Below are 17,798 nucleotides of genomic sequence, written 5' to 3' on the forward strand. Positions count from 1 at the left end.
TTTCCAGCTGAGGGCGCTGAGCCGTGTGGAGCTGCCCCGCCGGCCCCCGGGCGGGAGGTGCCGCGTCCTGACGTTTGACTTCGGTGTAAGCGGGCCGGGTTGTTAGCGCGGTAATGAAACGGGGCGGTTTGTGACAGGGACTGGCACGCGAAGAAGGCACTGGCCCGCGGGTGGGGACAGCAATTAGGAAGAAACAGACCAAGCAAATAGAGGTGGTGTGCACGTAATACAGGGCATAGAATTTTCAACCATAATATAAGGGTATTTTTGGATTAAAATATGGTGGCATTTTATTCTCTTAAGTATTTTATTTTTGAAGAGTGACTTTCAGATGAGAGGCCTTTCCTTCGTTCTTAAACGAAATGTCAGGGAGAAATTTGCAGCAAGTATGTTGCAAAGGACCGGGTCACGGCTTCACCGTAACTAATTCAGAAATTCAGTTTTAACTAAAGTTTGGTTTTTCCACCAAGAAATCACCAGAAGGATGATATCTAGGGAATTTGTAAACCTGATAAATTCAGGTAGGTATTGAGTTAGGGAAAGGTGAAAACAATAATGGAGATAAAATCAATTTACCGGTGAGTTAAACCAATGAGCAGCGACATCTGTTTAAACAGCATCTTCAGGTCCATTTTTGCAGAATATTGGAGCTTGGTGGTAGCAGGGGTTAGCAAATACCAATTGCGTAGGTATGTTTATCTCCTTTACTTGAATAAATGTTTTTTATAAAACTGATTTTTGTGGCAACACAACTATTCATGAGAACAAAAACATTTTGTAGAAAGGTAAGGGAGATCTAAGAGGAAAAGGGCTTGGTTAAACAGGGAACTCATGACAGAGCTCCAATGCAAAAAGGACGTATACAGGAGGTGGAAGTGGAGACACAGGCTACAAAGGAGGAATATAGAAATATTGCCCAGGCATGTGGGGATGGTGTTAGGAAAGCCAAAGCTAAGCTAGATCTGAAACTAGCAAGAGATGTCGTTTATCAGGAAAAGGATTCACAAGGAAAATATGGTGCTGCTGCTGAGTGGGACAAGTGTGTAAGTGACAGCAGACACAGATAAGGGTGAGACAGTCGATGTCGTCTTTGCCTCAGACTTCAGCAATAAGGTCTCCCAGGCCTTTTGCCACAAGGCAGGGTTCAAGGAGAACAGGAACTACAAGTTGTGGAAGAGGATTGAAGCAGGGATTGTTTACCTGAGAAGTCCGTGGGCCCAGGTGGACTGCATTCAAGGGCTGAGAGCTGACAGTGTCTTCATGAAGCTACTCTCTGTAGTCTTTGAAAGGCCATGAGATTGGGGGAGATCCTTGAAGACTGGAGAAAGGCAAATCTTATATTCATCTTCAAAAAGGGCAAGAAGGACAATCCAGAAAACTACAGGCTAGTCAGCCTCACCGCTTCCGCTTGTGGAAAGATCATGGAGGAAGCCATTTGTAGGCATAAGAAGGAGCAGGTGGTGACTGGGGATAGCCAGCTTGGGATCTACCAAGGATAAATCGTGCCTGACCAACTGGCTTGTTCTCTGTGGCAAAATAACTAGATCTGAAGATGAAGGAGGAGTGTTGGATGTCATCTACCGTGGACTTAGGGGGACCTAATGGAAGCCTTTATATACCTAAGAGGAGATTATTGAGAAGATAGAGCCAGTCTTTTTACTCAGGTGCACTGCAGGGGAACGAGAGACAACACAAGTTGGAACTTCCAATTCCAAGTAAGGAAATGAGGACAGTTAGGTGTTGGGACAGGTTGCCCAGAAGGTTTGTCACATTCCTGTCTTTGGAGGTTTTCACGATCCTGGGCAAGCTGGTCTGAATTCAGTGTTGACTTTGCTTTAAGCAGGAGGTTGCACAGGGTGACCACTTGGGGTCCTTTCCAAACTGAATGATTCTGTGATTCTTAAATAATGTACTGTTTGTGAGGAGTAGAAAACAGCAAATATAGGGCAATAGTGTAATCTTAGAAATTTTGGATAAACAGGTTGCTGTGATATTGATTGAAATATTAATTTAGAAGTACAGTATAAAATATGCTGTAGAACAGAATGTAAAATGAAGGATACCACTACTAGTAACTCCATAGCAGAAGATTTTACCCAGTCTTCTAAAATTCTTTGGAGAAGATGTCAAGTAAATAAGAACTGATTAATACAATTGTTTTGATTAATACAGTTGTCCGGACTACTAAAGCGTGTGAGTTTTGAAATGTCCCTTATGGGAGATAACTGCAAAATTATGTTGTCATGAATCAAGTCCTGATTAAGATACTAAAACAAAAACTGAAAATAGTTCAGTTTTTCCTGCTTTTAAGATTTTCCTTCATCTACTTTATTAAGACTTACATTAAATCTGAAAGCGATCTGGAAAAGGCATTATTGGTAAATAAGCAAAATCTGCCACTGTCACAGTTATTAGATTAGTCAGGAAGAGAGAAAATCCTGATGAACAGGAGAATCCAAAAGGGGAAAAAAAAGGTGAATTGATATTATGGTGGTAAGTGAAATTAATTATTGATGAACACAGTGCAGTGCATTGGGAGGAATTTTGTGCTACTTATTCATGTTACTGGGTTTTAAGTTAACTGCTACAGATGTTGAAGGTACCTGGAAAGGATATGTGAGTGAAAGTCCTTTTAATCATCAGTGTCAGTGAAAAATAAAAGTATTGCTGAGTTTATAAAGAATGGGTTTGATAATAGCATTGCAATGTAAATTGAAGGCATGCACTTTCTTGGAAAAATATCTTCAGTTGTCTCAGAAAATAATAGAAATAGGAGTTCAGAAACAGGCGGATGAAAATATGGCCAAATCTGAAAATGTAATGTAAGTAGATCCATTTAACGGAAAGTGATGATGAATAAGATAATACGTGTGTAGGCATGCAAAATAATAGCTGGCAAATAAATGAAAAGAAAGAGTCTCTTACACCCTGGAAATCTAATAAGTCTATTAAATTGGAAGACCACATATTCTGTATAGTGCTCAATTAAGCTTGTATGTGTTTGGCAGAAGACAATACTATGCTCAAGAAATGAGAAACTCAAAAGATTCTTAGATGTTTTAAGGATAACAACCCACTAGTTAACATTTTTTATTCCCCCAGGGATTTAAACCACTTATAGTAGTCTGCATTATGAGGTTACTCCATAACTGTCCATTGTAGGATTTTTAATATTATCTCCCATACTTCAGAGAGTTTTGTTAGCATGTATTTGGTCTTGTCTATCCATCATCAAACAGTTCTTACACATTAGTGAAGACGTGTCAAACAGAGACCTAAGCTGAGAAAGATGCTTTTAGGGCTGGACTAATGAGTTAATGCTTAGTTGCAAGAGGGCGCGCTTGAGTTCCTGTCCCTGCTCTGCAAGTTGCCTGCGTGTTCCCTTCAGTTACTGCTTCGTGCAAAACCAGTTCTGCTCTGGGTTCAAGGATTATAACACAGCCCTCTAATCTCACAGCTGCGTTATCAAACTGCTACACAAAGACAGTGTCATACTCACTTTTTTCCCTATTTCTTTTTCCTAAACAACATCTGAATTATTTTCCGTACAAAGATTCCACTTCAACGAGAAAGTCAAGGAGTGCTCGCGCAGAATAACCTGTGGCATCATCGTTAAAACACTGTACTATTCTTGCTCCAAGACTATGAAGTTGCTATATGCTGACTTCACCACCAGAGGAGCAGTTTATGAATGAAAACATGAATGAATGTAATTGGAGCTTAGCTTTATAAGTATCAAACCGCTGTTCTGATCTGTAAACATCTGGAAAAGGCCACTACCAAAAGCGATAATTTGCCTTTTGGATCAGACCAGTTATTGGTATTAGCCTGTTTGATAGTTGTGTTATTCTGGTCCAGTAAGGAGAGCATATTTATCAATTTACTTTTTTCAGATGATGCTATTTTTAAGACAGCTATTGATGTGTTCATCTTTCCATTAAATATACTTACCTTCTTTAACTTGGAAATAGATTTTTTTTTTAATTTGAAAATGTATGCCTAAACTGAACATACTTGAACTTTAATAAGCTCAGTTCTCTCCCTTCTCATGAGAAATTTCTTGTGATATGTTAGTTATAACTGCATTAGCATATGACATTATAATTTACCCTTGAGAACACAGAAGGAATTGCTGCAATTTCATATGCAAATAAAAGAATAAATACAGAGCACCCTTTTGAACTTTGGATTTTAACAGTTCCTTTACAATAGATGTCTTTAAAAAGCTAGAGCTAGAAATAAATCTGGGAAGTGTTACCTTCAGAAAGATGAAAATGGAATTAGTATGCTTACACTTGTTCTCGAAATGGAATAGAATCATAGAATCATTAAGGTTGGAAAAGACCTCTAAGATCATCAAGTCCAACCGTTAACCCAACACCACCATGCCCACTAAACCATGTCCCTAAGCGCCTCATCTACACGTCTTTTAAACACTTCCAGGGATGGCGACTCCACCACTTCCCTGGGCAGCCTGTTCCAAGGCCTGACCACTCTTTCAGTAAAGACGTTTTTCCTACTGTCCAGTCTAAACCTCCCTTGGCGCAACTTGAGGCCACTTCCTCTCGTCCTATCGCTAGTTACTTGGGAGAAGAGACCGACCCCCACCTCGCTACAACCTCCTTTCAGGTAGTTGTAGAGTGCGATGAGGTCTCCCCTCAGCCTCCTTTTCTCCAGGCTAAACAGCCCCAGTTCTCTCAGCCACTCCTCATAGGACTTGTTCTCTAGACCCTTCACCAGCTTCGTTGCCCTTCCCTGGACATGCTCCAGCACCTCAATGTCCTTCTTGTAGTGAGGGGCCCAAAACTGAACACAGGATTCGAGGTGCGGCCTCACCAGGGCCGAGTACAGGGGCACGATCACCTCCCTACTCCTGCTGGCCACACTATTTCTGAATTGGCTGCTAATGACTGTTGAGGCCACCTGTTCCTGACGTACACAAGTATATATTCCTTGAAGAAGCCTTGGAAAAGAACTTAAAGGATTTTTTTTTTTAACAGGAAATTATTCCAAATTTCTGAAATTGGTGTTTTAATTCTACTGTTTTCATTTAACAGAGGGTTTAGCAGAGTCCTAATTTAGTCCTGATTCAGTACCAGTTCCTATGGTACTGAAACTTGGAAGGCATATTCACAGAACAAAGAAATGGAAGAGAGAACCTACTCACAGAACTCAGGAGCAGCCTGAAAATTTATCAGAGGTAGATGCATAAAAAAAGAGGGTATGTGCTTCCATGCACATTGAATTCGCTTTTTGTAAACATCAGAGAGAGACTGAATTGTCTGGATGGGGCTTGCACTGCAGTCTCTGCTTGATCAGTGAAAAAGCAGAGTAACTGTGTGTAGTACTTACTAGAAGAAGTTCTGTGGCCACTAGAAAATGATTTGACAAGTAGCAAAGATTAAGGAGGAGAGAAGAGGCTCTTGAAGAGGATTTTTAACTCTCTGCTGGGTCCATTGATAAAATCCCTATGAAGTCTACTGTATGTTGAACTCCTTGATGATCTCGGTTGAGCGATTCTCTGGTGTCTCGTGAAAGCTCAGCATGAGATAAAGGTTCCTGGAGACTTCTAGGCAAGTGTTGAGGGAGCATGCTGCCACTGCTGGCGTTTTGGCCAGAGAGGTAAAAGTTCACTGCCTTAAATATCAAAAGGAATTCATAAGAATTCCTTGGAAGCTCCAGCTGAAAAAGCTGTCCAGGCAGTGCTTTTGAGCAGAACTGATGAAAGCCTTTTCAAGAATATCTTCTAGATTACTGTATAAAAAAATAAAACGTCCTGATGTGTTTCAAATGAGGGATTGAAGGGATTATTAACAATATTACTTCTCATCCATTTTGGAAAAGAGCAGGAAACTTCCCTTCTTAAGTTATTAATTGTTAATTACTGATTAAGTTAGAGAGCTATCTATCTTTGTAGGGACAATTTCTGATGTAAATGCAGTTCCTTAGAACTTTTGTTAAAGAAATTAACAGGGAAGGCTTCAGAGTGCAGGAATGTATTGCTATGAAGCAAACATTTTTTTTTTTAAATCTGTTCTAACCTTTTCCTCACTTTATTCCGTTTACATTGACACTGTGGCATCTTAGAGCTCTGGATAGTCATTACTTGACATGAAAACCTAGGCTATCAGAAGGGGACTTGGATAAATCACAATCTGAGTTACAAATTTTCTCACTGTTTCAGCTAAATTTAAAAATGGACAATATATTTTTTTCAGATTTTTAATATATACTAACTTATATATCTCTTATGTTGTATGTTACAATGAGCTGTTCTTTTCAGAAGTTTCAAAAGTTAATTTTTCTACAATTAAGAGATTTTTCTTTGTTATTCTTCAATGACCAATGAGATAGAAATCACTGTATGTGCAAATAATGTTAAGGAGAAGGGTAGTAATTGCTTTTCTTGAAGTTTACACTTATTTTGCATACTTTTCAATATTCTGTATACATGGAATATCAAGAATATGGAATAGTTGTTCCATTTATGTAAATATGAAGAGTTTAGTTTCTGAACATCAGATATGGCAAAGAACGAATTTGACATCATTTCAGATGTAAAGCCAAATTCAAGTTCTGCAGCTCTGAGGTTCACAATCAGTCATCTTCTAATGATGATAATTAATTCACATATCATCCTTGCTGTGATTTAATATAATTTCATTTTACAAAAAAAAAAAAAAAATCTTCTGTGAGATAGCTAGCCACATGCTGTTTGAGTTATACTCCATATGAATAAAGTTGTCATTGTTTTTCTTTTCTTTCTTTTTTTTTTTTTTTTTTCTTCCTCCAAAGACACCACTATGGCTGGTACAGTGAACTTGGAGCTTGATCCCATTTTTCTGAAAGCCCTGGGCTTCTTGCATTCAAAGAGTAAGGACTCTGCTGAAAAGCTGAAAGCGCTTCTTGATGAGTCTTTGGCCAGAGGAACTGACTCAAGCTATCGTCCATCTCAGAAGGTATTGATATTAGAGAGCATGGGTAATTTTTGTATGCCTTTTTAAAGCTGCTGCTATTCCTAGTTCGTCTTTTATAGCTGAAAAGTTAAAAGAGAATCCGAAATTGAGGAAAAAGAAAAGTAATTATGGAATGTTCATATTCATCATTCCCCTTTTATGCAACATAATCTGTTCGATTAATTGAAGTTAATGAAATAAAAAAATCTCTTCACCTTGTTCGTGTACCAAGACCTGTAAAAGAGAGATTCAACACTACATTGCAAGTGTCATGACTTTGTAATAATACTTTTTGTATTCACTTTTATATTAGCTTTGGCATTTTTGTTTGTAAGCCATCATACACTATAAGCTATCTAAGGTGAACCCAAAATTATGTATTTCTCCAGTTACAATCAGAGCTAAAAGGTCTTTAAAATGCAGATTATTTTTGCCACAGATAAATATGAAACAAAACAAGCTATTTACTATAAAGCTGGATCTCTTTTCTTGAAATTCTGTTGATGAAGTCGTATGAGAATGAAAAACATCAAAAGATTCAAAGCAGAAATGATTTGCAGGCTGAAACCATTGCCATCCAATGGACAAACATTATTTTTCATCTACCGAAAATCACTAAACACCTGCTGGAGAGAATATTTGAATCGGAGATTAGTGTATGGAAATAAACAAGGGGGGACATCCTCATATTGCTACGTATTGCCATATGGATAATGAGGTAGTGTTCTCCCCTAGGATGCCTGGAAGTCAGCCTGGTATGTTCTAATGATGGTCTGTATGCTGATAGGTTAGTAATATTTCATTTCTACGTTTACATGGTTCCGAATAACTGAAAGGCACAATTACTGCTATAGCATTACAACACGCTTGTACTTTGTGGTCTAACTCCTTTCTATTCAAATTGTTAATTCCCTGAAACCTAAACTGCAGTTCCCTCTGACACAGGTCTCAAAACTCCCAGGAGCTCTCTATGTCAGAGCTCAAAGAAGCATTGGTTTGTGGTTTAAAGAGGAAGCAGGGAGCTGAATAATAGTGCAAAGAGGCTTGGGAAGCCAATTCTAGTAACAGCTCAGCTGGTAGTCACCTCCCCTCAGGTGAGACTGAGACTCAGGCCAGAGGAAGAAATCTTTTGTTCTCCTCTTTTCAGCGTATCTCCAGTATCAGCTGGACTGCAAAGCTCAGAAATGGAAAAAAGTACAAGAATTCCTTTCCTTGCATTCTCGGGCTGCAGGATTAATTTGTGGTTGACCATGAAGGCCAAGAACAGAGTAAGGACCACAGGATTACCACAGTCGGGCAGATGAGGAAATCCATTTCTGACTCTGGATGCAACAGGAAGTCAGCAAACTTGGGGGGGCTGAAGCTCAGGGCTCAGGACCCATCCCAGTATACAGCAGAGAATTACTCCCTTCTTACCAAGCTGGGGGGGGTACCTTGCTCATGCACATTGCTGTGATTAATCACTCATTTACAGACTCGTTTGCTTATGATCCATTGCTGACACTAATGCGTCATTAATAAGAGCTATTGGTTTCTGTTGAGATCTAAATTTATTAATCTGATAGGTGAATGTGGACTGAGATTGAGCGGAGGTCAATATTTTTCTCTGTGAGGGAATGAAGTATTGATGTCTGGTGACGTCAGACGTCAACTTATGTTTTGAGCTTATACTGAATTTTGTCCTCAGAACTATCTGAAAATTTGTGTTAATTGTCTCTTTGAATTTTAAAAGCAGAAAAGTTTTCCTTTTTTAATTAATGTTCCAAAGAGGATCTGTCTTTGGAAAAGGAGCAGCTTTTCCTCTGAAAGGTGAGTGGTAAGGGGTGGTTTTAATAATTGACTGCAACTTAAGCACACCAATTTGTTGATGTGATACGAAAATATTTAAGAAATGTTAAAAATAATAGTGTATATATTGATGACCAATGTTGTATGATATGTTGTTTGCCTATCCTGTTATCTAACTAATTGTAAACTAGGAAATAAATGTAGGGTTTGCCTTCAATTTTTGTTTCTGTTTTTAGGAAGTAGAGCAACCAAAAGTATCTGTTACCAAACCTATTTCCAGTAAGCAAGAACCTAAAGCTTCTTCTAGTTTGCCTTCTGGCAACAACAATGGCAAGTCCACTGCATCAGAAAAGGTGAAAAAGGAAACAGAAAAGAGATCTGCTGATAAAGTAAGTAATTTTTGTTCTCTGATGAAATAACTTCGTTAATAAACTTGAAGATGTTTTGGACTACAGCTCTCCTTTTTAACCTGTGTAAGTCAAGTCATCTAATTATGCATAGCCTGTGAGCTGCATTATCCAATCATGTTGCCATTTAGGCAATCCAACAAAAGTCTTGTTATAACTATTCTGTGAATGTTTCCCCTGCTCATTGCAGGGGTGTTGGACTAGATGACCTTTAAAGGTCCCTTCCAATCCAAACCGTTTTGTGATTCTGTGTTTTAAATATCCTGATAATAAGAGGTTACTAAGATGTAGTAAACTGCAATGTGGGATTCCCAAAGCTTTTTCAGGGATTTTGAGGTGAAGTACAAAAAGTGGACTTGAGCTTCTAGTTCATAAATAATTTGAAGAAAATATGTATTTAAGGAAAATGTTGTGTGTATGCTGTGTAAACTACATCATCTTATACTGCTAACCTAATTGTTCCAGTCATTTTCTCATTTTAATAATATCCATTAGCTTTTTGCATTTTCACATTCTCTGTGTTGTGTGTGTGTAACAGATAAAAGGGGATACCGCTGAAGGAGCTGATACACCAAAGAAGCCCAGGCTAGAGAAGCAAGAGGCTCGTTCCTCTCCTATTACGGTTCAGACAAGCAAGGATTTATCCATGCCTGATTTATCTAGCTTTGAGGAAACCAGTGCCGATGACTTTGCTATGGAAATGGGATTAGCTTGTGTTGTTTGCAGGTAAGTCAACATTGCTTCATTGCAATTGTGTAGTTACCTTTTTTTTTATTGTGTACTATTAAGTTAATGCTTCCTGTAGTTTTTATTCTGGAAGTCACTTAAGCACATATCCAAAATTAATAATACATTTAAGCATCCTTCATGAATAAGAATGGTTTCTTGAAAATGGAACCTTTAATGAGAAAACCAACTTTTCTTCTTCAGGAAAGGGCAAGTGAAAACTAACAAAACTAGCCATGATGCAAAACCTATCACAACAAATACTGATTTGTAATTATTGGCAAACAAAATATTAACAGCTAATGATCAGCATTTTTAAAAAAATCAGTTCCTTCTGAAAACATTTTTAGTGGCATTATTACGAGATCGGTATGTGTTGTTTCTCTTTTCATAATCATTTGATACTAGTTTACACATAGCCATGTTTTTTCAGTTAACAGTGTAAATACATCTTGCAGTCAAGACACGTTCTTTTTACTTTTCAGTAAGGGCTCTAAAATTGGATCTTAGTAACATTCTGCTAACAATATATTTAGTGTTAACAGAAGTATAAAATACGCTTTTGGATATCCACCCTGGGATCAAATCGCTCGAATCAGGATTTGGTTTCAGAGATGATTTATGACCTTGTAAGTCCCCCCTGCTACCAAAAGGAACCGTTTGGCTCTCCCAATTGTACCTCCTTCCCTGTCCTGTTTAGGGGGTGTATTGCCTACACAGGTTTGTGATCAACTGAATCAGCTTCTGGATCAGCTCTCCACTTGGGTTTTTCAGTAGATTTAGGTTTCAGGCAGCTTAGTGAGCATAAGTGCTTATGCTGGCACGTGTGTGGATGCAGGAATGTAGAGCCGGGACAGAGAGGAAAGTGGGACTGGCCTTTTGGTAGCATTATATATTTTAGCTCAGCTTAAGCCAGTTGGGAAACTGTTTTATAACTTTGTTCTTCAGTCATTTCCATGGTCGTTCCTGCTGTGCAGATAGGGAGATGTCTCCAGTACATGGAGGGTAAATTTCCATTGTTACAGCTAATTATACTGTTAACCAATTGTGAACTGATGAGATCTCATGTTACGTTATTCCCATGTGTTAGCTCAAATGTTTAATTTCTTATTATAGACATTGAAAAAGGAAGACAGTTAAAACATTTGAAGTACGAAATAAATATTTCAATTTTACCTTTCTTCATGTAAATTCCATTTTTGCTGTCTGCTAAAGGGGCAAAGCCCTGTTCAGCAGTATGTTAAAATGCTACTAAAAACAGTAGTATAAGTATTAATTTCTTTGGCACGAGGGGATAAAAAAAAGTTTTGTTTAGACAGTCTTGAGCTGCTGTGGATTATTAATTCTGCATCTTCCCTGGCAAAGGAAAACACGTTACAAGCATAATGAGAAATGCCTGCGAAGCAGAGAAAGAAAATGCAACTACTGTGCCTAGCGTGGCCAAGACTTTGCTTTGAAAAGCATAGGCCAGGTATGTGGTTCCATTAGCTGTTCCACAATCAACGTTTAACCTGGCTGCTGAAGGCGTTGCTTCTAGCTAATGATGGTCACAAATTCATAGTGCTCTTGCAAAAGATGCATCTATCCTGGCTAACTAAAATAGCTCTCATTAAGCTGATGCCAGAGGGAACGAGAAGCACAGCAGGGAAAGAAACAACCCGTTAGAGAGGGGATGGCAACAGTCACCTAACACTCAGGATTTGTTTTCATTTTACATGAAACCTGCTGGAACTGATGTCATGTGGTTCTCGATCTTCAGCTCACACCGTAAAGGATGTTTTTCAGAGTACTCGTGCTTCAGACTTTCTGAATCCAACACATTGGTTAGACAGTATTCCACTATTTACTGCTCAGCTTTCAACATATGGGCCCTTTTTGGGGTTGGTCATCGTGAGCCAAAATAATAACATCCCACTACATATGCAATAGAAAAGCACTGGATACTCTGCAAAATAACTCAAATATGGATAGTATTTAGAAACTGACATCTTTTAATAACTCCGTCAATTATTCGATCAATTGTGAATGAAAACACCATGTCCAACTGCAGAGTAGGTGGGGTTCATAGCCAAAGGGTTTATATTTATATTGCTTAAGAAGACAAGTTAACAACAAGAACCCAGCTGTGGGTTCACAAATGCAAAAGAGTGCATTTGAATATTAACTATTCCTTTTTTAGATGTAGAAACTAAAGTAGAGACATTAAATGTTTGTTCAAGATTTGCCAAGTGTCAAATGTATTTTCACAGTGATGAGGAGTATTGAACATTGATGCCTGTGGTGGTTTTCTTCTTGTTCTTTTATACCAAGTTAGGCATAAGGAGAGAGGCAGTATTAAAATAACTTCACTCTCTCCAATACATGCAGATGTTAGAAAAACAGGACTCACCAGTTATATGGCTCCTCAGTTATATGAAGAGGAAATACTACATGCAGTTTGCAGATGACAGTGAACTCTGTCTCTCAAAAAAACCAAAAAATATGTCTTTTAAAAAGCCTGGTTTTGAAAGAACAACCTTATTCTTTATGAATACTGTTTTGTTTTGTTGGTTTCTGAAGGTAAAAAATCATTTGGTTCGTTTCTCAGTTATCATGTAATTTAAAAATAAGTCTGGTTTAACTTGTTTCTGGGCATGAAGAGTTCATGTTTTTTTAATCAGTCTGGGATTGTTCTTTGTAATTTTAAAATAGGGTGAGTCTCCTCCCTTGAGACATGGGATTGAAACATCACTGCTTTCTTCTGACCCAGTTTATTTAGGAATAACAAACAAAACAGCTTTTGAAGTATCCTGCATATAAAATAATGGGCCCTGGAATTTCAGGAAGGTTTCTCCTTCTGTTTTTAAGTAGCCCATTTAAAAGAGAAATATTTCTTAGAAAATGTTCTAGTATCCATATGGACAATACGTTCAGACTTCATTTTCCTGTTATATAAAGAAATAAGGTATTACCTTTCCCCACCCATCTACAAATAGAGTTTCCATGGTTACCTGGGTACCTGCTCCATGGGGATATGAGCAAAAGCAGCTTAGCAATTAAATAGCCTGATTTGTCATCTGAAGGAAAAAATCATTAGAAAAATGGTATTTGGCTAATTCACAGACATACTCCCAGTCATGTGTATATCACTAATTTGTCATTTATACAGCGTGATTACTTTCACCAGAGGCCTATGCAAAATTAAGTCCTCATCACCAGCTTACGTTTGCTTCAAGGCAGGACTGCACAGTTAATCCTCTCTATTCCGTCTTTCCATGATTCTGGTATTATCTTGAATGCCAAGAGTCTGTTTGTGTAGTAGGGACCAAAAGGATGGGTAATAAAACATCTTTAAAGTAGTATACAGCTTGGATGGTGATGCTTTTAAATCCTGTAGCAGAAAGCACTGTTACAGGCTTGTCATTGAGAAATTATTTGTTCTTGAACTGTATTGCTCTACAGCCTGCAGCAAAATTATCCAAAGTGGGCCTTCATATGCTAATATAATGAGGAAGTCATAATTGGTATACAGTGAGCTATCCATAAAATGCCCAGGTGAAGCAAAGCAGGTGAGACTTACATTTCTAATATAAAAATCAAACAGGGAAATCAAAAGTGTCATATACACATGTTTAATAGTATAGAAGTTTTAGATTTTCTTGAACAAAATCACCTTTAAAAAATACAAAATTTCTAAAATATTTGTTAGGAAGAACTCATACAGGAAGAAAAGGAATACATTTCATTTGCCACAGGTAGAAAATATACGTGAAAGCAAAAATATTTTTAGTTTTTATCTTAAGCCTTGCAAAACTTGCAACAATTGGATAATCCTTTAAGTGCTTTCTACCATAATCTGTTCTTAACTATTTGCTCTGCAGGCAAATGACAGTTATTTCTGGGAATCAGCTAGTGGAGTGTCAGGAGTGCCATAATCTCTACCACCAGGATTGCCATAAACCTCAAGTGACAGACAAGGAAGTGAATGATCCTCGACTTGTGTGGTATTGTGCCCGCTGTACCAGGCAGATGAAGAGAATGGTAGGAGTCAGGTTTTTGTATGAGCACTATTTGAATACAGCAGGCTATGTCTAATACATGAGAGTATTTTATGGCTTGCAGAAATCTTTGGAAGCATCTTGGAGAACCATGTTTCTCAGTGGTGCTTCCCTTGCTGCAGCTGTGTTTTTTAATGTAGCATCTCAAAGAGTATTCTTTAATGTGCGTCTTAAACAAAGCTTTTTAAAAAGCAGAAGTTGAGTGCAAGAAGAGTGAAATAAGATTATTTCCTACTTGGTAAGCAGCAGTTGAAAACTTTTTATTTCAGGTGATACTCAGTTTTTAGAACGTGTTTACCAAATAGCCCTACAGTTTAGCTTTCTTCTCAGCTTTGGACATGAATGGTTGTTTTCCCTGTAAGACAAGACTGCAAATTTCGGTCCAGATCTTAAGTGCTGAGTGTTCTCAGGCTGGACAATAAGCTAAGGGTAGCACACTCCAGGAAAAAATTCCTTTATTTTGATTGATCTGTGTGTTAATTTCTTGACTAAACAGACTAATTATTCCTGATCCCACAGGAATCCCACTCACCTCATTATGAGAAACAAACATCAGAGTAAGAAAGCATCATGGGTGCATGAAACATTACCCATTAGTTTGCACGACTTTAGTTCTGACATTTTAAAATCAAACCCGTTTATACAGCAGAAAATGTGTTCTGTTTTGGAAGTGTTCTATGATAACTTAGCAAATTGTTATCTTGTTGAAATGGCTCTACTAAGAAATAAGAAAAGAAGGCAGTGTAAGATCCTGGCCTAGGAGTTATCATCACTGACTGAAGTACATGATTATTCTGATGATCATCAGGCCTTTGAACTCAGAGTTTGGTTGAGGACAGTTATTGCACAGGATAGCCGTTGCAGCCATTCAACGTTTGCCTTCAATATGCGCTTTCCTTTTTTTGTTTCAGCATAAATTCTACCATTTTACCTGCAACTTCTTAGCAGATTCTTGCAGCCTGCATCCCAATACTGCTGAATTATGTCCCTGTCTTCCTCAAGTTCACCTGTCTTTGCCTTATTTCTTTGAAGGCCCAGTGCTTTCCTGTTCCCTAAGTGTCAACACTGCCACTCTATTTCCACGCTGAAGTAGCAAGTCCTATACAGTATGCTTTTTGGCTGGACTCTGTCCCCAATATCATACTCAGCACTACCTCCACATCCCCTATTACCTTATTTCTCAGGCACCGTTCAGCTTGAAATTGTAAAGGCTAGTTTGCAATCTGATAATGCTCATGCTTTTTGTTAACAGTCAAAACAGTCAATGTTATGGGGCCCATAGCTAATTTAGGGGGTTTTTTCCTACTTATGCTTTTTGGCTGGACTCTGTCCCCAATATCATACTCAGCACTACCTCCACATCCCCTATTACCTTATTTCTCAGGCACCGTTCAGCTTGAAATTGTAAAGGCTAGTTTGCAATCTGATAATGCTCATGCTTTTTGTTAACAGTCAAAACAGTCAATGTTATGGGGCCCATAGCTAATTTAGGGGGTTTTTTCCTACTATTTATACAGGCTCAGAAGACACAAAAACCACCTCAAAAACCAGCTCCTGCAGTGGTTTTAGTTGCACCAACTGTGAAGGATCCCTTGGTCAAGAAGCCAGAAATTAAGTTAAAACCTGAGACCCCACCAACTTTTCTAGCATTCAAGAGAACAGAAGCCAAGGTAATGTAGTTTAAATTTTCCAGGGGAAGAGTTTCCATTTCACTGCATAGATTATCATTTTTTCAATTAGACCAATCTTTTCTCACAAGAACCATGAATGAAAATAGTCTGCTATACTATGTGTACTGAGTAGTACCATACCATAGTGGTTTTGCATTAACACTAAAAGAGTAGGAAAAAAAACCTCAATTCAACTGTAAGTCCCTAAAGCATCCAGCTCTTGACTGTGTTTTTATGTTACAAGGGAGAGAACAGAATTTATTCTATGGATTTTTTTTAATGATATTTCATACAAGTAGAAGTCCTCATAAATGTGCGCTTGAAGCCCAGAAAGCCAACTGCATCCTGGGCTGCATCAAAAGAAGTGTGGCCAGCAGGTCAAGGGAGGTGATTCTCCCCCTCTACTTGGCTCTCGTGAGACCCCGCCTGGAGAACTGCATTCAGCTCTGGGGCCCCCAACATAAGAAAGACATGAACCTGCTCGAGTGGGTCCAGAGGAGGGCCATGAAGATGGTTAGGGGGCTGGAGCACCTCCCTTATGAGGACAGGCTGAGAGAGAGTTGGGCTTGTTTAGCCTGGAGAAGAGAAGGCTCCGGGGAGACCTTTTAGCAGCCTTCCAGTACTTTAAGGGGGCCTACAGGAAAGATGGGGAGGGAATCTTTATCAGGGCCTGTAGTGATAGGACGAGGGATAGTGGTTTTAAACTGAAAGAGGGTAGATTTAGATTAGCTATTAGGAAGAAATTCTTTACTGTGAGGGTGGTGAGACACTGGAAGAGGTTGCCAACAGAAGTTGTGAATGCCCCCTCCCTGGAAGGGTTCAAGGCCAGGTTGGATGAGGCTTTGAGCAACCTGATCTAGTGGAAGGTGTCCCTGCCCACGGCGGGGGGCTTGAAACTAGATGATCTTTAAGGTCCTTTCCAACACAAACCATTCTATGACTCTATGAGTTGTATAAAAGATACAATTTGCTCTTTGTGGTCAAGTAACATATGCATATTTTGATAGTTAGAAGGCTTCTCCTCACAATAATAGGGAAACCTCTAGCTGACTGTGAGATCTAATATAGGAGGCTGCTGCTTCTTGTATATGTTGCCTCATGTTTCTGTTTTTCCAAGTTATTTAATAAATATTGACACAAGTTGGTCAAAGGCGGTAAACCAGAAGCAGTGTAATAAATAACATAGTAGTCTAACAAAGCATGACCCTTGCCTAGGAAAACACATCTTTTAACTCAGAATCAAAGGAATTATTCATGTGCTCAAAGTTGTGTTTGCCATTGCTCTGCCTGGATGCAAATCATCATGAATAATATGATGGCTATTGCTCAAGCACTTACACTTGTGAATAACTTTTTTCACCTCAGCAGAGTTACTTATATGCCTTAATGGGTTGTAAGAGTGAGGCCCGATTTCATCCAGCATCTTTACTGTTTAGAAACTAACTGGATCTGTTATAAAAGGGGTATTACTTGAATAGAGGGTTTTAATTTCCATTTTGCCTGCCATTTGATATAACTCAGGTTTAATAATTCAACACGTGTATTATCCCCATCTGAAAACTGGGGATTATAGGGTTTAAGGTGTGGGAACTGCAGTTAATGTGTATAGCACTTTGCAGGCAAGGAGAACTTTGTTTGCAGATTTGTCTTTTGCAGTACCTGAGTAGGAAGGCTACAGGAAAGAAGTCCAATGACCTTTTTTTTTTTTTTTTTTTTTTTTTAAATTGTATCGATGGTACAGGCTGCAAAGAACCAAGAGGAGAGAAGGGAAGGAAAGGAAAAAGTTTAGACACTGCTACTTTGACCAAAAGACTGTAATAAATGCAATACTTAATTGCTCAGTGTCTGATTTTTGTCTGTGCATGTGTCATCTTGTTAAAAAGTGACACCAGGTAATGACAATAAACAATAAAAGGTGGTGGCTTGCCTCCCTTTTTTAAACTTCACAAACCTGTTCTTTTTGTAGTTACTTCAGTTAAACTATCTTTTAGAGTCTATGGGAGGATCACAATTCTATATGATAGCCTGCTAGCTGTATAGAAGAAATGGAAGAAAAGGTAATACTGGTTTTATGTGGCTGGGAAATTAAAAGTTGTCTGCACCTGGCATCCTTTCCTTTTCTTGTTAATGCTTTTAACTGGAGTGACCAGTGATGAAATATTGTCCACTGGGTGTTCCTGGGAAAAGAACCGAAACAGAGGATAAATCTATTTC

The 17,798-nt window shown here is 38.5% G+C and overlaps 1 protein-coding gene across 1 annotated transcript in view; it reads left to right on the forward strand.

Annotated features, from left to right (window-relative positions):
- Window positions 1-5,104: 5,104 nt before the first annotated feature.
- The window catches only part of INTS12 (integrator complex subunit 12), a 13,424-nt gene continuing 730 nt past the window's right edge, over window positions 5,105-17,798 (forward strand). Inside the window, exons 1-6 of the mRNA XM_009575129.1 lie at window positions 5,105-5,221; window positions 6,796-6,959; window positions 8,981-9,133; window positions 9,690-9,877; window positions 13,738-13,897; window positions 15,432-15,584. Of these exons, the coding sequence (XP_009573424.1) occupies window positions 6,804-6,959; window positions 8,981-9,133; window positions 9,690-9,877; window positions 13,738-13,897; window positions 15,432-15,584 (810 nt within the window). The 5' untranslated portion in view covers window positions 5,105-5,221; window positions 6,796-6,803. The remainder of the gene's footprint in view (window positions 5,222-6,795; window positions 6,960-8,980; window positions 9,134-9,689; window positions 9,878-13,737; window positions 13,898-15,431; window positions 15,585-17,798) is intronic.

Source organism: Fulmarus glacialis, unplaced genomic scaffold, assembly GCF_000690835.1.
Source record: "Fulmarus glacialis isolate BGI_N327 unplaced genomic scaffold, ASM69083v1 scaffold3443, whole genome shotgun sequence".
NCBI classification, from domain to species: Eukaryota; Metazoa; Chordata; class Aves; order Procellariiformes; family Procellariidae; genus Fulmarus; species Fulmarus glacialis.